Source organism: Mus pahari, chromosome 13, assembly GCF_900095145.1.
Source record: "Mus pahari chromosome 13, PAHARI_EIJ_v1.1, whole genome shotgun sequence".
In the NCBI taxonomy this organism is placed as follows: Eukaryota; Metazoa; Chordata; class Mammalia; order Rodentia; family Muridae; genus Mus; species Mus pahari.
In genome coordinates this window covers 9,275,605-9,301,457 of record NC_034602.1, presented here as the reverse complement: position 1 = coordinate 9,301,457, position 25,853 = coordinate 9,275,605, and the positions used below count along the sequence as shown (strand labels likewise).

Here is a 25,853-nt window from a genome sequence, read left to right as displayed (position 1 = left end):
AGATTTTAGCTATCTTTGCTAGTGGAGTGGGTCTCATTTTTATTTACATTTCAGATTTTTAAAATCTGGTTTATTTCCTGTGACTTTTGCTGTGAGATCTGGCTGTCTGGATTAAGGAGACTGTTTTCTTTGTCTTGTTTATTCGAGGCAGGGTTTCTCTGTGTAGCCCTGGCTGTCCTGGAACTCACTCACTCTATAGACCAGGCTGGCCTCGAACTCAGAAATCCACCTGCCTCTCCCTCCCGAGTGCTGGGATTAAAGGCGTGCGCCACCACGCCCTGCGAGTTTTCTTCTTGACCTGTCAGTTTGGGGTTTGGCTGCTTCACTGGGTTACCCTGCAGATGCTTTCCCAGTTCCTTTTCATTCATCTGTTCCTCTCAGAGAATGTATTCATTTCTTAAGCGTATTGGGGGCTTATTAATGGAAGCTTCTAAATAGACTATAAGCAAGAAGGTTAAGAGAAGGAATGAGGTACTTGTGAATAAAGTGAGATACACCCAAGAGTGTGAATGTGGGTTTCTGAGAGAGCTGACTCGTGGAAGTGGACCTTTTCATAGTTTCACCCTCCCTGTATAGAATTCCATTAAGGATTTTCTGATGCACTGGCTTCATTGTCATAAATTGTAAATTGCCTTCATTTGTGTTGCCCAAAATATCCTTATTTTTTGCTCAGTGTTGAAAGTAAACCTTTCTGGGGAGAGTGTTTTATTTGGTGATTGTTTACTTCCTGGACTTGAAAAGTAGCACTCCTGTTTTCCTGGCTTTCAGGGTTGCGGTTGAGAGGAGGAGACCTGAAGCACTATGATGATCCCCTTTGTGAGGTGGTATTGCTTTCCTTGTAGCTTCAGTATTGCTTCTCTTCATATTTCAGTCATGAAGAAGCTCTCTGGCCATATCTAAATGGATTCTAAATGCTTCATGTATTTTGCTAGAGGGTATGTTTTCTCCAGGGTTTTGGAGTTTTCTGCTGCAATTTCCTTGTATGATATTTCTCTTCACTTACCCTCAGTCCCTCCTCTTACCCCATAGAGACGACAGCTGCCCTTTTAAGGCCATCCCTGAAGCTTCTTGCATCCTTTTCTCTTGTCTTTTTAAAATGAAAATAATTTATAACTGAAATGTGTATTTCTGGTGTTTTTTTTTTTAATATTAGTCTGTTCCTCATCATTGTAACTTATAGATATATTCCCCCTTTAAAATCATAAATACTGTGGGTTTTACCACTGTTTTAGATTATTAAGATATGTTCTTATATGAATTTTCTTTTAAAGATTTATTTATTTATTATATGTAAGTACACTGTAGGTGTCTTCAGATACACAAAAAGAGGGCATCAGATCTCATTATGGATGGTTGTGAGCCATCACGTGGTTGCTGGGATTTGGACCTTTGGAAGAGCAGTCAGTGCTCTTAACTGCTGAGCCATCTCTCTAGCCTGTATCTCTTTTCTTTTCTTTTCTTTTCTTTTTTTTTTTTTTTCATCATTTACTGATAGGTCTCAGTCCCCCACCCCCAGAAGAGTGTCTGTTGTTTTCATCAAAAGATTTCCAGAGGGTGTGACAATTACTCAGTGGAGTGAGAAAGAAGGATGGAAGGCAGGAAAGGGGAGAACTTTGAAAATGCTCTTATGTCTTACAGAATGAGCCTGAAGCTGTCACTCTGCACTCTGGAGTGGTTTGTTCCTGCCATAGCTAGTAGCTTCTGTTTCTGCTTTTCACCCGCACTTTCCCTTTGACTTGAGCTACACTAGCTTTTGCTAGTTCCATGCTCTATTTGCACTGTCTCATCTACCTGGAAGATTGTCCTTTTCACTTTAAATTATAAAGTATTTAAATTCTTTATAGTTTTCTTCTTCTTCTTCTTCTTCTTCTTCTTCTTCTTCTTCTTCTTCTTCTTCTTCTTTTTTTTTTTTTTTTAAAGATTTATTTATTTATTATATGTAAGTACACTGTAGCTATCTTCAGACACTCCAGAAGCGGGAGTCAGATCTTGTTACGGATGGTTGTGAGCCACCATGTGGTTGCTGGGATTTGAACTCTGCACCTTTGGAAGAGTAGTCGGGTGCTCTTACCCACTGATCCATCTCACCAGCCCTATAGTTTTCTTCTAAAAGGCAAGTTTCCATGTGTTTTCTTTTTTTCCACTGAACACAATTGATTTCTTGCCAAAAGGAGTCACTAGGGCAGACACTTGCTTCCTAAGACAGTTGCTGTTCTTGCAAGATGTTATACATTGTCCCTTAGCATTCCACAANAAATAGGTTTCAGGCAGACCCCTCCTCCAATACCAAAATGTGCCAGTGAGGTTCACACATATGTGCCTGTGTATTTTAGTTACGCATGTTTAGATTAACTATAATAAATACTTAATATTATGTAAATACTGTCTATATAGGTATATTTTTTAGGGGTATTAACAACAAAACAAAACAAAAAAGAACCCTTTACATGTTTAATACAGGAGCAGCTTTTCTTTTTCCTGAATAATTTCAATTCTCATCTGGTTGAATTAACTGATGTAGAACCCAGGAAAACATAGCACCGACTATATATTTACTCTACCATATTCCTCGGATTTATAATCATTGAGATTAGAGTCTGGGTAGTAATTTATCTGTATTTTTCTATGAAAACCTAACAAAGGACAGATAATAGGTATTTTTAATTAATTTTTTAAATTATAATTTTAAAGCATGCATTAGAAAAACCTCCTCCTGCCTCAAATTAGGTTTTTCCCTGTCACATTCATACTAGTTTTTGATATAGATGTAATGAATTGGTATAGAAAATATAAATATTAATAGGTTAATATTAATATGTTAAAGTATATTTTCAGCCTTTTGTTAGATACAGGGGAGTACAATGATTAATTAATTTGGTTACTAATAAGTCAAACTGTAGGAAAAAGGGGACTCCAGAGATGCCTATTAAATACGTTTTCAAGTCTGGGGGAGGGTTAAGGTATAAAACCTAAGCAGGAAACACCTCTTCCCCCTCCTAGTAAATGGCGAAATTTAGATGCCCTGTAGATTATTTGGAGTGTTGTTCATGGGTGAGAAGCCACTGAGTTTTAAATAGGGAAGTTAGTAGATTGGTACCGCTATGCAGTGCCAAGTGTCTCTGTTTTAGGAAGGGATATGAGTAAGTCATTTCCACGAAGCAGGAATAAATAAAGATGAAGAGAGAAGACATGGAATCCTTAGGAAACAGAGTGACAAGTTTCATTGCTTAGCTGCATGTGAATATTCTGGGTTTTAAATTTTAATTTTTTATTCTGAACATTAATTTTGAGGAAATTTTTAGCAGGAGAAAACAGATAAAAGTTGTGGAAACCTATGTTTGACATTTTAAAAACTGTTAGTGGAAAAGGCTGGGTTGAATATATGATTAAACTTACTGATGCAGGCTACAGCGATCTGCACTAGTAAAGGCAAAAGCATTTTTCTGTTTTGAATTCAGTTTTTATTTATTTATATTTTTAGATAGGAGCCTAGGCTGCCTTTAAATTCATTGCTGACCCCAAACTTGTGGCACTCCTTCTACCTCAGCCTCTTGAGCACTGGAATTAACAAGCATGCACTACCACTTCATCTACATTTTTCCATTTTTTTTTTGTTTTGTTGTGTTTTAGGTTTATTTATTTAACTTTAGTATAAGTGCACATTTGTGTACCTGGTACCTATGGGGGTCAGAAGATGGTGTCTGATTCCATGAAACCGGACTCATCGATGGCTGTTAACCTCCTTATGGTGCTGAACCAAACCCAGGTTCCCTGCAGTAGCAGCAAGGGCTCCTGACTGCCGAGCCATCTCGCCAACCCCACTGGTTATCTTTTGTGAGCATTTTAACTTGGCGAGAAATATTTTTTGTGATTGAGATTTTTGCTTTTACCTTTTACATTCAAGATCCAAGTTAATTTTGTTTAATGGTCTTAAAATGTTATGAGCTAATGGATATATAATGAAGATATTTAACTAATTGGGGACATGCATTCTTTTAATAGATTTTTATGAAACCAGATTTTGCCTTGGATGATTCTTTAACTTTTAATTCAGTTTTACCATGGTCTCATTTTAATACTGCTGGTGGAAAAGGAAGTCGTGATGCAGCTTCTTCCAAGTTGCTTCAAGAAAAGGTAATTGAATGTTTCAGACTTTTTCGTACAGGAAACTATTCTGATTAAGTGGTACTATTTTTGAGAATGCAGATTTGCTTATTAGGCCCTACTTTTAAGAAATTCTCTCCTTCCTCTCTCTTTCTTCCCTTCGTATCCTTGTCTCCCCTTCCTTTCCCTTCCTCTTTTCTAGCTTCCTCTCCTCCCCTTCCCTGTCCTGTGTCCCTTGGTGCTGGGTTTGAACCTAGGGCTTCATCCACAGTCCATCAAGTACTCTACCACTGACCGGATCTCCAAACCATCGGGGTTCATTTTTGTTGCCAGTCCTAGTTAACTGGGCTCTTAACTGCTAGACTAGTAAGTAGTATCTTAACTTGGTAGAATAAATTTATGATTGTGAACAAGGAGAAAGTTACTGAGTGCTGCTTACCTAAAATAGAAGCTGGTGGAATTTTACTTGAAAAACAAAAAAACGCCGGGCGGTGGTGGCTCACGCCTTTAATCCTAGCACTCGGGAGGTAGAGGCAGGCGAATTTCTGAGTTCGAGGCCAGCCTGGTCTACAAAGTGAGTTCCAGGACAGCCAGAGCTATTCAGAGAAACCCTGTCTTGAAAAACCAAAAACCAAACCAAAACAAAACAAAACCAACCAAACAAAAAACAAAACAAAACAAAAAACTTATTTTATGTATGTGTAAGAGAGGAGGAGGCAAATGTGTGGTAGAATTGGTACACTGTGGTGTGGCACTATGCAAGTGCAGAGGTCAGGGGACAGATTTGTGGAGTCCATTCCTTCCTTTTGTTCTCTGAGTTCTGAGTATTAACTTAGAGCCTATCGCTTAGGTGGCAGGTTGATTTTTGCTCTCACTACCGACCCTAAGTTGATGAATTGTAGTGGAGAGAATATACTAGTTAACAAAATGCTTTGCACTTATCCCAAATATTTCAGTTACGAACCAGCTAACTCTGTTACAGTGACCTAAAAGCACAGTAAACCAACTTTCTGAAATACCATTTTCTTTCATTTTCATATTGAAGATCATTATTATTTTGTAGCAAAAAAAAGATTTAGTTAAAATATAATATTCTGCCACATGTGGTGGCCTATGCTTTTAATCTCAGCACTTGGGAGCAAGAGGCAAGGCAGGTTTCCAAGTTCGAGGCCAGCATGGTCTACAGAGCTACTTCCAGGACAGCCAGGGCTACGTGGGGAAACCCTGTCTTGAAAAAAAAAAAAAAAACAAACTCCAAAAAGAAAAAAGAAAAAGTCCCTGCCCCTACTTTATATTTCTGTCTTACAGAGCCTGGTCTTTTGCCTTCCCTCAGTCACAGCTTTAGATTTACTGTGCTATGTCTGAGAGTCAGCATCTCGAAAGTTGTTTCTAGTTCAGACCTCTAGGCATATGAAGAATCTTGTAAAGCTTGAGTGACAGCAAAGTCTTGACTCTGTTCTTTCTCAGCCCTTGGCTTGGAACCTCTCAAACTGACTGATTCTTCAGTACACTTTGTTCTCCTCTAGTGACATCGGTGGCCATTGGATCATGTAGTCTGCTTTACTGTTTGTAGTCATGTTGCTTTTCACTTGAGTCAGTAGCTGTATTGAAGATAAGAAGAACAAGAGTCTGAGCTCAAGAAAATTGAATAATAAAGATGTCTTTATTTGTAACCCATTACATGTTTTAAAAATTAAGTAACTGGCCATTATTGAAAATAATACCTTCTAATTATTTAAATCTTAGATAGTGAAAGTTCATTAATTCCCCAACGCTATGAGATTCAGAAATACTGCCTAGCTTATATGAAAGTAACAACAAAGAGAAATGGGATGATACTGTAATAACAAATGAAGCATCTTCTCTTAGGAAGAAAGTAAGAGGTACCCATTGGGGTTCAGTAGACATGCACTGGACTCTTAGTGACAGAGGTGATACATACCAGAATTTCAGAAAGCATCTCAAATATACAACAGTAAGAGTTGATCTCGGTACTGTTATTGTATAATCATTTAAGAGTATAAAACATTGAAATAAAAATAGCAAATGGATAAAAGAATGGTTTTTAAAATATAAAATAGGCATCTTGAAAAAAACATCAAAATGAATTGTATATAATATGTGACTGATCCAATGATCTGTCTACTGTCATTTTGAAACAGCATAGTAGAATATGAAGAGCAGAGTCTGACAGACGTGAGTTTATATTTTAGTTTTGGTAGTTGCTTAACAATGTGGCTTTATCCAAGGTATTTAGTGCGTTTGTGCTTTCTCATTTGTAAAACGAGAATGCTAATTGTGTCTGGAGTCTGTCACAGTTAGAACATATACTTGCACATGAAGAGAATGCTAATTGTGTCTGGAGTCTGTCGCAGTTAGAACATATACTTGCACATGAAGTAGTGCACAGAAGAAAAAAGTCAGTGTAAGGTAATAACTTCTTCGATAATAAGGTGATAATTTTCTCTGAAACTTTAAGACTCAACGTACTATTAATATCTGACAGAGTTGTGAAACTGTTACTTTTTGGGAAGAAGGTGGTAGTAATGAAGGAAAATAAGTGAACATGTCTTCTTTGCACTTATATTTATCTATCTTTGGGCGACACTTTTTGACTCCATTTTGTGTACCAGATTCCAAGATCCCTTAATTCAATAATTCACACAATGGAATTTATACTTATAGAAACCTTTTTATCATTTTTAGAAAGGATTTGGATAGTCAAGAGTGATGTACTTAAGATATACCTGTATTTTCCTTTTCTTCCCTTTGAAGCTGAGCCATTATCTGGATATTGTGGAAGTAAACATTGCTCACCAGATCTCTCTACGTTCAGAAGCATTTTTTCATGCAATGACCTCTCAACACGAATTGCAGGACTACCTCAAGAAAACTACCCAGGCTGTAAAAATGCTTCGAGATAAAATTGCACAGATTGATAAAGTTATGTGTGAAGGATCACTACAGATTTTAAGACTGGCACTTACCAGAAATAATTGTGTTAAAGTATACAATAAACTGAAGTTAATGGCCACTGTACACCAAACTCAGCCTACAGTGCAGGTGTTGTTGTCTACTTGTGAATTTGTGGGAGCATTGGACTTAATAGCAACAACTCAAGAGGTTCTGCAGCAGGAGCTTCAGGGCATCCACAGCTTCCGGTATGTCTGTTAATAAGCCGTTAGAAGTAATACCAAAGAAGTTTCAATATTTACATTTATATTATTTATATTTATATGTTGTGTTAAAGGATAGATATATTCAAAGTGAAATGTATATTTTTTCTTCCAGATTGATTTTCTTAGTAATGTTATTTATATTAACAGAAACTATTTACTGGCGATATTTCAATAACTTAAATTTTCTAATAGATGAAATAAATACAAGGCCAATTACAATTTTGAAAACAGTACTTTGAAAGTGTTCAAATAACTGTGTCAAAATGGTAGATCAGGTTGGAAAGGCAAATACCAGAATGCTTTAAATGATTTTAGAATGATTTCTAGAGGTTCATGAAATGGCTCAGTGGGAAAGGCTCTCACCTCCAAGCTCTACACGTCATGCATCTTATAGTCACATGAACGCACATAAATAAATATTAAACATCGTTGTAATAGGATTTAAGTAGAAAAAAATTAAAATTCACTTCTAGTTTTCAGATTTTGTCTTAATAGTGGGGGGAAAAAAAAAAACACCCTGTCCTTTCTGAGTCCTTTGAGACTACCTAAAAAAAAAAAAAAAAAAAAAANCAAAATAGGATCGGACCGGAGAGATAAGTCAGTCAGAGAAGTGTTTGCCAAATAAGTTGGAGCTTCAGAACACACATTTAACAACTTGGTCATGGTAATGGAGGCAGAAGCTGGAAGAGCTCTGGGAGTCATTGACCAGTGAGCCTAACCCACTCAGCAAGTCCCAGACTAAGGAAAGAGGGCCTGGGGACACACCCTCCCATGCACTCACACACAGACAGGTGTAGGCACACAGACACACTCTTCTTTGTGCAGAAGGGGGTGGTGGTAGCTGGAAGTGTTTGTTGTTCATGGTTAGAGAACTTGCTTAGCCTGTGCGTTTTATCTTAAGTACCACTAACCCAAAACCAAACAAAGCTAATTTGACTATGAAATTACACATAAAATACCTTAGGTTTGTAGCTGTGAATATTCTCTGTGAAGTCGAGTTATTTGTAGACCAGTTGCAGGAATCAAGATTTCATTATACTAAGCAGGTTTTGGTGTTTTTGTAATTCTCATCTTCTGGCAGATCAACTGAGAAATTACAGCAAGGGATTACAATTGCAGCCTTAGAGATGTGCTGTGAGTCTTATGGGGATGTACTGTATTCCAGGGCAGTTAGAGTCAAAATAAGCTGATTGAAATAGAATTATTAGGTTTCCTTAACTAGCATTATATATTCGGAATGTTTAGAAAATGCATTTTAACTTGAATTAAGTCACTGATTCATTCACTCACTGAGGAAATGGCATTGAGCACCTAGGAATGTCAGGCTGAGTGCAAGATTTTTGAGTCATGAGTAAAGCAGAGATTCTCTGCTCTAACAATTTCCACTGTGTATTTTGTCAGGGAGAGGGGGGTTAAACACATGGCTTGGCAGTTTTGATGGTGTACACATTGCTGTGGAACTCTTAACACTGGGAACATAATCCAGATTTTAATGGTTGTGGAAATTCAAAACGTTTTGAAAGCTATTGGAAACTGTTATTGAAAATCCTCTCTTTAAAATTATATTGACACATAACATTTTGAATACATGGACCATTGATGTTTATTACGGGTTTATGTAAAAGTCAGGCATATCTACCTTAAATCCTCAGAATGCATATCTGCTTATCAGCAATTTTTAAAAAAGAGTTATTTATTATATGTAAGTATACTGTAGCTTCAGACAAATCAGAAGAGGGCGTCATATCTCATTATGGGTGGTTGTGAGCCACCATGTAGTTGCTAGGATTTGAACTCAGGATCTTTGGAAGAGCAGTTGGTGCTCTTAACCGCTGAGCCATCTCTCCAGGCCCCAGCAATTCTTTTTTTTTTTTTTTTTTTATTTTTTTTTTATTTATTTATTTATTTATTATTTATTGTATGTAAGTACACTGTAGCTGTCTTTAGACACTCCAAAGAGGGCGTCAGATCTTGTTACGAATGGTTGTGAGCCACCATGTGGTTGCTGGGATTTGAACTCAGGATCTTTGGAAGAGCAGTCGGGTGCTCTTACCCACTGAGCCATCTCACCAGCCCCCAGCAATTCTTAATAAGTCATATTAGGAAGCTGAGGGCAAAAATGGGTGTAAGAAATCAATCCTCACCAGTGCAGCCTCAGTGAGTCCTGTGAGCCAGCCAGTGCTGCCATAGAGGGCCCTAGCCTAACTGGCAGGAGTGCCTTCCTGTCCTTCATGTTCATTTCCCCGAAGATTTTCTCCATCAGAGTCATCTCAACCTAGCTTCACTAACAGTTTATTTTTCCAGATGTTCTCTGAGGGTGGTGGTCATTGCAGACAATCTGCATCTCTTTGAGTTCTTGACGAGGGTGGTGATAGAATCATGAACTTCTCCAGCAGCAGTGCCTGTGAGTGATGTAATGTACTGCGTGTGTCAGAGATAGTGCCCAGTGAGGGACTGGAAGCCCCCTTAGAGCTTTCCTGTGATTCTTAGACTAAGAGGGATGTGAGGGCAGCAAGCAGAGCAGAACTCCACAGCAGCAGGAAGTCCTCAGGACACGTGGTCCTCAGGGTTGTGCCACACTGAGCACACCCATTGGGGCTTTGGTAACTGGTGGGCTGTATTCCACGACTTATACAGCCATTTGTCATTTCTCCCTTGGCAGTATTTTAATTTTCTGACAAATCTACTTAATAAATTTACATTCTTTATTTATATAAGCAATTTGCGGTTAATATAAGATTGTTAAATATCAGTGTTTTCTTTTTGCAAAGCTTCATTGGCATTTTTAGTGCTGTTTTTATTTTAAAATGCAATTAATTTTGGATTCTTTATGGTTTTTTTCCAGTCAATTGGGGAAATACACACTTCAGAGTTACCTTTTATTCTAAGCATTGATGGTACAAACTGTATTATTTTTAAATGTAAGAACTTTCTATGTAAATTCCACCTGCTTCCTACCTGGGGCATGACTTAGAAAAGCCTTTAATCTCTTTCTTAGTAGACCAACCAGGGACTACTAAGTTGTCCTTGGTTTAAGTTGTTGATAGTCTGCCATTTTTCGAGACACTAGTGTAGGTTTTACATTTGCCTGTAACGTTTGTCTTTCTCTCTCTCTCTCTCTCTCTCTCTCTCTCTCTCTCTCTCTCTCTCTCCCTCTCTTTTTTCTTGGTTTTTTTCAAGACAGGGTTTCTCTGTTATAGTCCTGGCTGTCCTGGAACTCACTCTGTAGATCAGGCTGCCCTTGAACTCAGAAGTCCGCCTGCCTCTGCCTCCCAAGTGCTGGGATTAAAGGCATGTGCCACCACTGCCCAGCTTTTGTCTTACATTTTAAGGGGATTTTTATTTCAAACTTTTAATAGTCATATTACCAAAAGACTTATTTTTTTTAAAAGAATTCAAATATTGTTATTGGTGTGTTCTGTATATTGTTAACATTTCTTTCTAGTGACAGAAAATAATAGTTTATTTTCTTTTTATTTTCATTTCAGAGCTATAGACCTGAAAAGTTTATGTGTAAGCTTTGTTTTCTGCCTAGTAAACCTCAGACTATTTCATTTTTATCCTCTAATGACATTTTATTGTAATTTATTGTATTACTCACTTTACTGTCAGGCTTTTAAATACTTTGGGCAAGAGGTATTATTTACATCTTAGTACACATTGTGTGAATTACCAAAAAGAAAGTACACTTTTGGGCCGTGGTGGTGTACGCCTTTAATCCTAGCGGTTGGGAGGCAGAGGCAGGCGGATTTCTGAGTTCAAGGCCAGCCTGGTCTACAGAGTGAGTTCCAGGACAGCCAGGACTACACAGAGAAACCCTGTCTCGAAAAAACCAAACCAAACCAAACCAAACCAAACAAACCAGAAGTCCTGAGTTCAATTCCCAGCAACCACATGATGGCTCACAACCTTCTGAATTGGGATCTGATGCCCTCTTCTGGTGTGCCTGAAGACAGCTACAGTGTACACATATAAATGAAATAAATAAATCTTAAAAAAAAAAAAGAAAGTACACTTTTATTCTTGGTACATTCTTTTTCTGTCCTTTTTACATTTTGTAATCATTGGGTTATGGTGATGATAACTATTTAAAATTAATTATTAATAACTATTTTGTAGTTAGTACATACCTGCGATTCTCAGTCCCAGCTGTGTAATAGGCTCTTAGAAGAGCTTTGAAGAAAGGTATATCATACAAATCGAAACCAATTAAGAATACTTCTACAATATAAGGCTTCAAGCACTTGTGTGTTTTCAAAGCTCTCTGAGAAGTTCTGATATGGGCCAGAATTGAGATGCTAATTATGACCACTGCTGGGTTCTCTGAATTTTTAGATTTTATAATTAAAGTGCTCACATCTTTTCATGTAAATTTCTTTTTCTTTCTTAAGAAAAACTTCAATCAGAGCATCTTTCTTTTTCAGAGAAGTACTATGTGTCTGATAGAAGCTTCCAGCCTGATCTCCTTTCTGAGCCTATCATTGGTTCAGGTGGAAAATTTGGCTTAAATTCAATACCGAATTGCTACAATGATTGTTGTGTATATTTATTATTTTTTGTAATTAAAAAAAATCAGTGATTTTGCTGTTTAAAATTATTGTAATACTGGACATTTTAATTTAATTGATATATATATATATATATATATATATATATATATATATATCTCAATCTAGGGCTGTTTCTGCTTTTTTTATCATAAATATTTGTGAGAACTGAGAGCATCTATCGAGTACATTAGTATCCTGAAGTAAGTGTGCTGTATGTATTAGGTGAACTGTTCAATTTTCCTCTATAGAAACTTTGAGATAGGCTGTGCTATCCTATTTCCAGGGATACTGGAAGTGAGGCTTAGATGGCCTTAAATAATTTGTTCTAAGTCATACAGCTAGTTCTGAAAGAGTAGAAGGAGGATTCAGATATCTCATTAGAGCTTAGAGCTGTGCTTAATGTATTTGAATGAATATCTTATTTGACCCCAGATAACTGTGAACACAAACTGATTTTATAGTAATATAGATACCAAAATTGTAGGAAATTGTGCTAATTTTACTGAACAAGGAACTACCATCGCAATTCATATTCAGATAAAAATTAATGAAATTAGTTTTCTAGTTGTAAGCCTCCCTCCCTCCTTCCCTCTCTCTGTGCCTCCTTCTTGTCATCCCTTCTTCTCCCCTTCCCTTTCTCTCCCCCTCCCTTCCTCCATTTTTCCCTCCTTTAAAAGTTTTCTAAAAGGTATTCAGCATCCAGAGTTAATTATGGGTTTCAGCATTCTGTGGTTTCATTGATAAGAACCACCTTATGATTATATTTAAGGAATTTAGTTTGTTGGTTGCATCAAAATATTAAACACAATCCTATAGTCCTATGAAATTTGAAATTTAGTTTCCAAGTGTTAGAATAATAAAATAAGCACCTTTTATATTTTGAGATAAAGTCAAGAGATTCTTCTGTTCCATAAAATAAGAACTGTAGACTATTAATATACAAGTTTTTTTCTGATATAAGTAGCACAAAGGTCACTGTGTTGAATATCTTTCTTAGTAGAAAATCCAAATTAATCTATATATCTAATTAAATAGCATTACAATTTTTCCAATTAGTTGGATTTGGTGTTTTTTTTTTTTTAAAGTATTTCAGATTTTTTTGTTTTGTTTTGGTACTTATAGTATTCACTGTTCTCTAAAGAAACAGAATTGGTAAAATAAACACACACCCAGCCCACAAGTTCACTCACATATAGTGAGGGGAGCATTTATTAAAGATATTTCTGGGTTGTAATCCAGATAGCCCAACAATGACTGTCTTCCAATGGAAAGGCTAAGAATCTGGTTTAGTCCACATGTAGTCCCAGTTTGGTGCTGGAGTGCAGGAAATTCCTAGAGAGCTGCTGGTCTTCATTCTACATCGGGAACCTGAAGAAGTGGGTTCCTATTCAAGTGAAGGAATGCCTCAGCAGTAGGGTAGATGAACTTGCCAGCAAGAGTCAGGGCAAACAGGCCAACAGCAAAAGCTTCTCTCTTGGATATTCTGTTATGTGGGCTGCCCTAGAAGGTATAGTCCAGATTCAGGAGTTGTTCTCACCTCTAATAATTCAGTCAAGAAAATCACTTACTGGTTTGCTCAACTGCTTGGGTTTCAGTTGAGTTGACAACTACAAAATTACTACTTTAAATTAGTGTATAGATTATTAAGCTACATACTTGTATTTATTTTGAGACATGGTTTCACAAGGTCTCCCAGACTGGCCTGGAACTGACTATGCAGGTCAGGCTGGCCATAGATTCAAAAAGATCTGCCTGCCCCTGCCTCCCTACTGTGCCACATGTCAGTCAGCTACATACTCTTTAAATGAACCTCTTAGACATATCTTCATATGTGTGTTTTCTGCATATCATATTACTTAATAGCTTAATAGATTACAAGTTTATATCTCTTCCTTATCTAAATTTAAGAATGTATAAAAAATGAAGCTACTCAAGATATTTAAGACTGTCTGAGGCTGGGTAGTGGTAGCACAGTCCTTAAATCCCAGCACCCCAGAGGTAGAGACAGGCAGATCCTTTAAGTTTGGGGCTAGCCTGATCTACAGAGTAAGTTCCTGAACAGCCAGGAGAGAAATCCTGTCTCCAAAACAACCCAAAGCCTGAGAACCTCATGTTGACACCAGAAGTGTTTATGTTTTAGTTAGAAAGTCTCAGTAGGTACATTCATACGAATTCAACACTAGATTTTTTTTTCAGGTGGGATTTGCTGAAAACTGTCAAACCCAGAGTTAACATATACCTGAGTATTGGCTTCTAATCTATATTAAAAGAGAATCCATGATCTCCACAAAAATATTAGCATCTCCATAATACTGGAGTGGGCTAGCAGTATTAAATTTACATATATATTGTGTCTTATTACTGTAGTTAAAAAAATTGAGAACACAAATGTAGAAGATAAGGGGAATCAAGAAGATTATAGGAAACACTATGTAACCTATGAGCCATCAACAGGTGGCTTTCTTTTTTCTTTGCAACCCCTACTGACTCCTGAATTATTTAAGATACAGGTATTTTGCTTCAGCCATAGTATTAAATGTATTTTTAAAAGATGAGATTTTTAAAAATCTCTATCACTAATATTTTCAAATAGCTAATTGTTGATGACATGCCTCCATTTGTCCCCAATTTTTATAGTGTTTGGTTGCAATATCAAGCTATCTAAATAATATCTACAGAGTGACTGGCCGGGATTTTCCAAGTGTCTTTTGTTGTAAAGCCTTTTCTTTATTTTCTCCTCTTCAGAGTGTTCTTTGAGAATGACATCCTCATGCCCTCATGCTTCCCTTCCATTTACATTTTCTGGAATTGGAAGATGGTTAGATTTTCTTATAGGAGTGCTGAATATGGAACAGTGCTAAGTCTGAGCACACATGCTCTCATCAGAATCACTGTTTTTTATTAACTGGACTATGCCTGTAGAGAGATCCCCCCCCTTAACAATTTCAGTTGATGTTTGAAAACACATTTGGAATTGTGACAGTTTAAGAAAGTCTTATAAGTGTATTGCCTAAAAATATTTTTAAAACTTAGAAAAAGTTAAGAATGTTATAAATGTATGGAATATATATAGACAGTAGTTTATCATTTACTATCATAAAGCACAAACCTTTAGAGAAAGTAAAACCTGTCAAAATTTCCCTGTTAGTGTACAGCTGTCCATGGCTTCATTCATAGTTGAGACATGGACAAGCATAAAGATGTTAGCATTAACTGCACAAGCTGCATTGTTGCTGTGGTGGGGGCTCAGGTGCCAAGAACATCTGCTTAAAACTGTGACACACATAACTCCTGTGCAAGTCAGACATGTCTCCAGAGCATCGCTTATCACAGTAAAAAGGAAATCTTTCAGCTGCTGGTTTACCAAGCCAGCTTAGATAAATCAGTGAGAACCTGCCTCAAAATAAAAAGTGAAAAGATAGTGGGGAGATAGCTCAGTCTATGAAGACCTTGTCTGTAGCATGCATGAGATCCTGTGTTCAGTGCCAGTAACGTAAATGGGAAAAGGAAAAGCAGCCTTTCTTACATGTTTTTAACATTACAGCATACAAAGTAAGTGTTATAATACGTTGCTGGTTCCACTTCTGGTCAGCAGCAGGGTACTAGTATTTGAGAAAGATACAGGTTTTGGGAGGTCTTTTCTTTTTTCTTTCTTCTTTCTTCTTCTCCTGCTCCTTCTCCTTCTTCTTCTTCTTCTTTCTTCTATCATCATCATCATCATCGTCATCGTCATCGTCATCATCATCATCATCATCATCATCATCATCATCATGTGGCTGTAGGGAGACTCTCTAACCAGACTCGCTAATCCCTGAACTGCTTGGTAGTCAGCTACAACTGGTTAATTTGAAGCAGCTCCTGTAGGGAAAGGTGGAATAAACTCTACAGACAACTTGTCTTCAGCTAGAGGATTTGAAATGGTAAATTGGGAATCCAGCATCTTCTTACGGTGGCTGATAAGCTGTTCTTAAGTCCTTCTGCTAAGTAATGGATTTAGATTTATAAGCATTGGATGCTTTTAAGTCTTTTTTTTTTTTTTTAAGCCTTTTGCTATTTTTATTTTTGTAGATACTCAAATTGTTTGATGTTTGATTGGTGGTTCTACCAGTTTCTTGAGTCCTTTCAATGAGTCCATGAAAAATAACTTGAAAACCTGCTTTCTTTGTGCTGTGACAGCATACTTACACAGTTTTTATCCTGGACATGTAAGCTGTTACTGCTTTATGGATTCTTCCTTTTAAAAAGAAATTTAAATGTTGTTATTCCTGTGTGTATGTGTGTGTGTATGCATACAATTTAAGTTAAGGTGTCACTTCCTACCTTCTGGCAAGGTCTTGCTGTTCTCTTGTGCTAGTTAGCCCAGTTCTTTTGAGACAGTTTTTCTCCTTCCTTGTAGTTGTAGGAGCTCTGAGATTATAGATGCACAACATTGCATCTGGTTTTCTTTCTTGTTCCCCACTGCACAGGGCTTCTCTGTGTAGACCAGGCTGTCCTCCAACTCTCAGAGATCTGCCTGCCTCTGCCTCCCAAGCGCTGTGATTAAAAGCGTGCGCCACCACACCTGGTGCACCTGGCTTTCTTATGTGGAATCAAATAATTGAATTTAGGCCATTTCACTTGTGTGGCAGGTGCTTTTACCTGCTGAGCTATCTCATCAGCCTCTTTCTTTTAGTGTGAGATTGGGTTTAGAAATCCTAGCTATTGGATTGGATGTAATTTCTATGCTTTTGTAGTGCATAGAACTAGAGAATAATTTTACTTCTTAATTTTGCCTTTTAAATTATTTTACAAAATTTCAATTTATTTGTTGATGTTAAGATTGAGCCCAGAATCTCATGTCTGCTAAGTGTTCACTCTAGTACTGAGCAAGTTTTCCTTTTAAGAGGAACCTTTGAGACTATGTGGTTATTTGCCTGTAGGATGTTACTTCTTTAATTCTATATCTCCTTTGACCAGACCGAAAATGTGATTCTTAGATACCAACACCATTTCTCATTTGTTTTAGTACACAGTATGCTCTCAGAACTAGCAGTATTATTTTGATGGTTTCTTCTCCCCACTTTTTTCTGTGGGTATGATCCAGGACCCTCAGTAGATGCCTACACGTAGTACCAAACCCTGTGTGATCTTTTCTCCTAGGATATCTGTGATAAGTTAGGCACCATCAAAGGTAAATAGTGACTAACAGTTGTAACAATACATTGCAAAGATGTACTGTTAAACGGATGAAGTGTGTAATACTTGTTTCAGGCTGTATTATGACTTATCTAGTTAGATCTCCATTTGTCAGTATTTGGATTACTTTCCCCACTCCCTTCCTCTTTTGAGGCAGGATCTTGTGTACAGCTCAGGCTTGAGCTCAGTTCTCATGCCTTAGCCTGCTCACTGCTGGGAACGTAGGTGACCACCATGCCTGGCTTCCACTTCCTTAGCTGCAGTGCTGCTGTGAGTGAGTATGTATGTATGTATGTATGTATGAATGAATGTATGTATGAATGAATGTGTGTATGTATGAATGAATGTATGTATGAATGTATGTATGAGTGATTATTATTTTTAACTTTGGCTAATACATTTGTGATTCCTATTCTAAGAAGTGGGGTTCCTGGATCAAAGAGAAACTGCCAAAGTAGTTTTGCTAGGTTCTGACAGTGTTTTAGTTTGTGTTACTCTGAATTGTTGGTGCCATTTATGAGAAGCCATAAATCTACTTGGTAACTATAAGAAATATTTTCATATTGCAAATACAAATTCAACCTCTTATTTTATTTATCAAGTTTGTTTCAAAATTATCAGTGCCTCTGCTTACCATAAACTGTGATAGAACATTATCCTCCTAAATGCTGTAATGGCTTTAACTAATTTTGAAAATTGTACTGTATGCAACCTGTCTTTATAAAAACAGCTGCTGGTATTGTGGCCTTCCTTTTCAAGTAAATGCAGTATATTAGAATTAGTTGTATTAAATTTATATTTAATATAAAGTTAAGTTTAAAGTGTTAAAAATCAAAAGACAGACCTGTTTGTATTATTTGTTTATTTAGATGGTTCTTGCTGTTGCTGTCCCAAAACTCACGACCCACCTGCCTCAGCCTCCCAATTGTTAGGGTCACAGGTGCCACCATACCTGACCAGAGCTTTTTATTTATTTTAATTTGTATGTTCATTTGGCTTGTTCAGTTATATAGTTCTGGGAGTTGGACCCAGGGCCTTACATATGGTAGGCAAGTGTTCTGCCACTGGGCCACATTCCAAGGTAGAACTTTTATATTTCCTAAGAATGAACTGAAGTATAGAAAGATTTCACTAGTTTAGAATAAGATGTCTGTAACTAGAAGGGGCTGCTGTTCAGGAGGAGGAGGGGACCAGGGAGAAAGCAGAATGTGGTTTGGTTAGATACATGTGTGAGAATATGGGGCAAAACCCATTTGTTGTTGTGTTATTTTATATGAGTTTCATGTGACTTACTGTATAGTCAAGGCTGACCTGATCCTCCTGCCATCACCTCCCAAGTGATGGAATTACATGCATGTGCATGACACCCAGTTTGTATGGTGGGAATTGAATTTAGGACATATGCTGGGTACGTGCTGGATCAGCTGTGCTACATTCCTAGTCTCCCTACTAAAAATTGCTTGTAGGAACCAGCTTTCTCCTATCAGGTGGGTACCAGGGATCAAATTCATGTCTTTATGCTTGGCAGCAAGATTCTTTAGCCCTGCTGGGCGTGGTGGTGCACTCCTTTAATCCCAGCACTTGGGAGGCAGAGGCAGGCGGATTTCTGAGTTTGAGGCCAGACTGGTCTACAGAGTGAGTTCCAGGACAGCCAGGGCTACACAGAGAAACCCTGTCTTGAAAAAAACCAAAAAAAAAAAAAAAAAGATTCTTTAGCCCTGAGCATCTCACTAGCCCCAAACCCATTATTTTGGACAACTAATATATGCAAACAAAAAGGGAAGATTATTGTACTTAAACCGCTTTTCCCTTGCCATATAAACAGACTTTCCTTTTCCATTTTTCCCCTTGCATTTTGAATTTTGAGATAATTTAAGTCAACTAGGTTATCTAGGTTTCTCAGCTCATTGTTTTTATGAAGCTTATCAGATTTGTGACAAAAATATGTTGAAGCTAAAGATACTTTTAGTCATAAGCTTTAATAAATTTTTAAAGATTTTATTTAGTTTTTTTATGTTCAGGCATTCTGTCTTCATGTATGTGTACTACATATGGGCCTAGTACCTGTAGAGGCCAGAAGAATATTAGATTCCCTCAACTGGAATTAAAGGTGATCATTAGGTTCCATATTGGTTCAGAGAACTGAACTCATGCCTTCTACAAGAGTAGCAAATGCCTTTAAGTCCTGGCATCTGCCTTTCTGGACATTTAGATTATTTCTATAAAGGAATAAGGCCTACAAAATATTAAGCACTAGTGTTTGCTGAATAAATGAGTGGCTAGGGAGCCACTAGTACTACTGATAGTCACTAAATGGCAATGAAGAAATGAATTTGAATAGCTGATAGTTCATCTATAAAAAGCAGTCATAAGGGCTGGTGAGATGGCTCAGTGGGTAAGAGCACCTGACTGCTCTTTTGAAGGTTCAGAGTTCAAATCCCAGCAACCACATGGTGACTCGCAACCATCCGTAACAAGATCTGACGCCCTCTTCTGGAGTGTCTGAAGACAGCTACAGTGTACTTACATATAGTAAATAAATAAATCTTAAAAAAAAAAAGCAGTCATAAAATTTATCAAGTAATCAGGCTTACTGCAATGTATTGAACTATTTAGAGTTTAAAGGTTCAAACAAGTAAAGTTATGATGCTGGAGATGAAGTGACATGACAGTGATTTTTGCTTATTAAAACACTGTTGAATAAGTACTGTCGGTTAGAAAAGTTCTGTCCTTTTGAAATTGGAATGAATTTATGACTTAGTGAATATATATGTTTTTCTTTCCTTTTGGTAGGCATTTGGGATCACAGCTTTGTGAATTAGAAAAGCTGATTGATAAAATGATGATTGCAGAATTTTCTACTTATTCTCATAGTGACTTAAATAGACCACTGGAAGGTGAATGTCAAGTTTTAGAAGAGGTATGTGTTTGGACTGTGGAATCCAAAAATTGTCTTTGCTTAGTATTGTTTCCTTTACAGCTTCAGTTTATGAAACATCCTTCTCAGATCATAGTGGACAAAATTACCTCAAATTTCTATGTCTTTCAGATGTTTGAAGCCCTCTGTTAGCTATGTATCTTAATAAAATCCTATGCAGTAGAGAATGGAGTACTGAAATAGCTTACTTAAAAATCGGAATTGAAATGAGATCTGTAAAGGTTACAAACCAAGTTCAAAGTAGAGCTATAAGATGAATGCCTTAATTTATATATGGGCATGTATCTATTGGGTTTATTTTCTGTAAAAAGTGATAATTATGTGGTAATTTGTTCATTCAAATTCACCAATCACCTATTCGTATGTTTAAATAAATATATCCAGGTTTCATTCATCTGGTAATTTTGCAGTGCAGATCATTCCAAGAACTACCAGGAAAAGAAAAGGAATCTGAAGCCCCTGACTCATAATTGCCTAAAAAGGTGTGCAGGTGTGGAGCAAGCACCCCCTTGGGGTTCAGGCTGACTGTACAGTCTTCTGGACCGTAGGGACTCGGGACTCTTAACTGTGGGGATGAGGATAAAAGACCTTAGTGTTGGTTTGTCCCTAAGCCAGTATTGTGGTAGAATAGGATATACCTTTTGGAACACAGACTCCAAAAATCTGGTGGCAAGATTGCTGTGAGAGGGGTCACATCCTCCTTCTGGAAGCACTGTACTCCGTTTAGGGAGAAATCTGAGAGTCTGACATAATCATGCTGAGAAGTGTTTCTGTTTTCAAGTAAATTTTAAATGTGAAATTATACATCTTTCTTTTATTTTAATAGGAAAGATTAGTATCTCTTGTATTTGGGCTTTTGAAACAAAGAAAACTTAATTTTTTAGAAATCTATGGTGAAGAAATGATTATTACAGCAAAGAACATCATTAAAGAGGTATTGTGCATTTTTATTTAATATATGATTTGAAACCTGTGAAGTTCATTTTTGTGTCACCTAGTGATATGTAAAATATTCAGCATAATAGTAATACTTGATCATTTTGTTAAAAATTATATACATGGAAAAATAAGAGAGGCATAAACCTGGCAGCCAGGACCACTACTTTAAGATGTTACGAGTTTCTTACTGTTACACATGACTTTGGACAGATTTCAGAACCCTCATAAGCATTCGTTTCCACATTGTTTTCTACACCTCCAGAAGTATCTGTTTTATGATTTTATAAAATTGTACCAATATCATGTTGGTTAGACCTATTTTGTCTTTTTGTCAAGGTGGGATATTTAAAAGTTTCAATTTGATACTGTAAATAAAACTGTGGCAGATTTGTGAATAAAGTTACTTTATTTGTCATATTTAAGCTTTTTTTTTTTTTTTTTTTTTAAGAAAAGAGGATTGAGAAGTTGGCTCAGTCAGAGAACCTCATTTGATCCTTAGAACTTATCTGGATGTGCTGGACACAAGCGTGTACTATAATCCCATTGTAGAGTGGCAGAGAGGAAGACCCCGGGCTGCCTGGCCAGCCAGTCCATCCTAGTAGATGAGCTGCAGGCCAGTGAGTAACCCTGTCTGAAAGGAAATGGTTGGCTTTCCTGAGGGTGACACTTGAGATGTCCTCTGGTCTCCATGAGTGCACACAAACTTACATACCCAGATGCACACATACACACATACATGCACATAGAGAAACAACAAAAAGATGGTGTTCTTAGATTGATGCCCCAAAGCAGAATTGTTGATTAGAGAGTGAAAGTTATTTTACACTGTTTAATACATAAAACTAAATTGTTGTCTTAAAACATTTTACTAATTTATACTCCCCATAATAAATATATGAATGTTAACTTTCTTTTTGTACTGCTTAGAAAGTTAGTAATAACTTAAAATCTTTTAGATTTTTACTCAGGCTTTATGGTGCACAGTACTCTACTACTAAGCTGAACTCAAACTCTGCCATGTTTTTAGTTTCCCTTTATTTTTTTGATTTTTTTTTTGATTTATTTATTTATTTATTTATTTATTTTTACCTTAGATAATTTTACAAAGTGTTTATTAGGCATAATCATCATTAAATCGAATGTACATAAGTTTTCAATGTTTACATAAAATACACAAAACTATAATTGCTTTCTCTTTTACTAAACTGGTTAAAATTGTATTTTGAAATATGTATAGCTATTTTGGAAAATTGTTGGTAGTATTTACTGATGTTAAGTATATACACATTACAGAATTCTGTTCTTAAGTATTCATGTAACAGAAATATTGAGGTAATTCATTCAAACATAGTAGAGTGTACGTGGCAGCACTGTTTGCCATTAGAGAAAAAGGAACTTTCTACATTGCATCATTTGAAATAGGAGATATAAACAGAATTGCAGTATATATGTACAATGAAATATTAATATCTCAATGAAAATTTGCGAATTACCTAAAGCTATGTAAATATAATATAAAACCAGACACAAGAAGAGTATACACTGCAGGATTTCCTCCTGCACGTAAGACATAGGCAAAATGAATATATACTTTAGACATCTGTTCATAGTAATAACATTTTGGGTGTGGAGTGATGGCTTTACAGGTAAGAGCACTGGCTGTTCTTGTAGGGAGGGCATCAGGGTCTGTGAGCATCATCATGGTGGCCCACAACTGTATTTACCTTCAATTGGAGTGGTTCCAATACCTCCTGGCCTTTACAGGCACTTCATGCATGTGTGAGCAGACAGACATGCAGGAGGGCACTCATACACTAAAAATAAAACCTTAAAAGAGAGTGACTTACTGGGCAAAGAATAGTAGTCTAAGCACTTAAAATACTCAAGTTTCATAAGTGAATTCTAGTTTAACAGATAGCATCCTCTGTGTGAAAGTACTATACTTTCTGCATAATCCATATGTGTTTTCTGGGATTGTGTATTTATTTATTGTAGTTAAGCCCTATGTTTAATCCTTACCACCACACATGCAGAAAAGGATTCTTATAGTTTCAAATTCTATGTATTTATTTATTTAAAATATTTTATTTATATGAATGCTTTGCTTGCAAGTATGTGTGTGCATCATTTGCATGCCTGGTACCCAAGGAGGCCAGAAGGCATTGAGCATCCGGAACTGGTTATGAGCTGCTAAGTGGGCACTGGGAATCAAATCTGGGTCCCTGGAAGATGAACCAGTGCCTTTAACCACTGAGCTAAGTCTACAGCCCAGTTCTTCTGCTTTTAATTTGTATGTATGTGTGAGAGCACGTTCAGGTGCATATGGAATGGTGGCCATGCATGTGTGTGCACACATGTGGAGTCCAGAGGACAGTCTTGGATGTCCTTCTGGGGACATCCACCTTGTTTTTTGAGACTGTTATTAAACCTGGAGCTTGCCTAATAGGCTAGGCTGGCTGGTCAGTGAGCCCCAGGCTTCAGCTTATCTCTGGTTCCTCAGCGGTGGGATTACAGAGCTGTTCAACCACACTTGACTTTTTAACATGAATTCTGGGAATTATATTTAGATCTTTATATTTGCAGGACAAGCACCTTACTGACTGAGCTGCCCCACCCCTAACCTCAGGATGTTCTTTTTAATGTACAGATGAAACATGAGTTACTTGGGATTCTAAAGACAATTAACCAAATTGCCCTTTTTCTTAAATTGCAGCGTGTGATTAATAAAGTTTCACAAATAGAAGAAATAGACACAGACGTTGTTGTAAAGTAAGTATACATATGTATATAGCTTTGTGTTTATCAGTTAGGGAAAAGGGCATGTACAAATTATAATTTTTTCTCCTCCCCAATAATCTATTTTTATAAATTATAATTTTAAGGTTACTAAACTAAGTAATTGTTAGCTGAGATTTGGGTCAGGGTGTAAAAATATTATACATGATAATAAAGTACCCTTAAGAGATAATGGAAGACCCTTTCACCTTAGAGCATGGCCAAGCTCCTCTGTAGCTTCACGGAGAAGGCAGTGCCACTGCAGTACTTGAAGCCTGGAGTGGCCCCATTTTGGCACTATGCCAAGGTTGAGCTAGTTTCCCCAGCTCCTAGTGAAATCCCTACAGCTATTGAAAGTGCTGAAACTGGTAGCTTCAAACGCCTTACAGTTAAGGAAGCTGTGCTGAATGGCTTGGTGGCCACTGAGGTGTGGGTGTGGTTTTATCTTGGAGAGATCATAGGCAAACGTGGCATTGTTGGCTATGATGTTTGATCTTTAACTTTCAATCTGAGTTCTTATTTGAATGTTTTTGGACCTTGTGTAATGAGACTGCTATCTGAATAAAATGCTTTCAAATTAAAGAAAAGATAAGGGAAATGGGTGTTCAACAAAATTCAGAAAAAAGATAGTACTGTCTTTGAATAAAGGACCTTTGATAGAGGAAACAGTCGCCATGATATAGACTCTTCAGGGAGGGAACTGGAGGAGTAGGTATAATAGAGCCCACCCCTTATCTTCAGGAGATACTTTTAGAGCTCCTGTGAAAGCCTGTGACCACAGAGAGGAGGGAACTTCATTGTGCACGCTCCTGTGTGTGTGTGTGTGTGTGTGTGTGTGTGTGTGTGTGTGTATGCACTTGTGCGTGTGTGTAAATACAATGTTTTTCCTTATGTGTCTTCTATGATTGCTACATTGTACAGGGGGTCACATGTTTCTAACCTGCTGCATTCTTTGGGTCATTGTTCTTATGTAGATGTTCTGCTAGCTGAGGTTGTTACTAAGTGAATATTGGGTAGGTAGTATATATAACATGGATACATTAAATAAAGGAATGAGTCTAATGGGGGGGCAGAACAGTCATCATACTACTTATAATGGTGATAAATTATTAGATTTTGAAAATTTCTATTTAGTATTTTTGAACTATTTGGATACAGGTAAATCTAACAAAACCATAAAATGAGTTGACTGCCTTATCTTGGCTCTTTCTAGTTTTTTTTTTTTTTAATTTTTCGAGACACGGTTTCTCTGTATAGCCTTGACTGTCCTGGAACTCACTTTGTAGACCAGGCTGGCCTCGAACTCAGAAATCCGCCTGCCTCTGCCTCCCGAGTGCTGGGATTAAAGCCGTGCACCATGACCATGCCCGGCTCTTTCTAGTCTTTATAAGGATTCTAAAATTGGCTAAGCTTTGCAGGTTGGCTTTCAGGGTAAAGTTGAGCATAGAAGAGGAATAGAGGGTTGATGGAAAGTGGGAGGGGTTGGAAATAATTTATTATAATGGGGTAGCAAATACTAAATTTAAATTGTTTTGTTCTATAATCAAGCTTCTAAGAGTCTTTAAGGAGTTTGGGTATTTACTTTTGAGTTGCCTGGTCCCTACTTTTTGTTTTTATCTTGACATTCCTGTTCTTTCTAGAAAGATAGTGGTAAGTATTTTATGCCTGAATTTCTCATTCTTTTAGGTATCTAAAATTTAAAGGAATTTGGGTATCTGGTCACCGATATAGATCATTATTAAGGTTCTCTGGGCTCAGACCTCAGAGTGGAGATATGTTGCAATTTCTGCACCACTGGTTGGCACATCTGTCTCAGAACTGGTTGGAGCAACTAGTGAGGAGGAGTAACTTCTGGGAAACATGCCATGGCAACTTTTAGAAAATTCAGGACAATGACTTTATTTTCTTACTCTTGGGCAGGCTAGTTTATGTTAGCAACATTTGGGGAAAAGGACTCTCAGTTGAGAAAATGAGTCCTTAAGATTACCCTATAGACAGGGCTGTAGTATAGTTTCCCAGCCCACTCAGAGTGCTGCCGCCCCTGAGCTGGTGGTTGTTGGCTATAAGAAAGCAAGCTGAGCAGGGCATGGTGGCGCATGCCTTTAATCCCAGCACTTGGGAGGCAGAGGCAGGTGGATTTCTGAGGTCGAGGCCAGCCTGGTCTACAAAGTGAGTTCCAGGACAGCCAGGGCT

The 25,853-nt window shown here is 37.3% G+C and overlaps 1 protein-coding gene across 2 annotated transcripts in view; it reads left to right on the top strand.

The window, feature by feature from the left end:
• The window catches only part of Vps54 (VPS54 subunit of GARP complex), a 77,633-nt gene that overhangs the window by 27,346 nt on the left and 24,434 nt on the right, over positions 1–25,853 (top strand). For both annotated transcript variants that reach the window (XM_021210944.2, XM_021210945.2), the window contains exons 6-10: positions 4,003–4,134; positions 6,880–7,265; positions 19,802–19,928; positions 20,773–20,880; positions 23,599–23,654. In XM_021210944.2, coding sequence (XP_021066603.1) covers positions 4,003–4,134; positions 6,880–7,265; positions 19,802–19,928; positions 20,773–20,880; positions 23,599–23,654 — 809 coding nt within the window. The remainder of the gene's footprint in view (positions 1–4,002; positions 4,135–6,879; positions 7,266–19,801; positions 19,929–20,772; positions 20,881–23,598; positions 23,655–25,853) is intronic.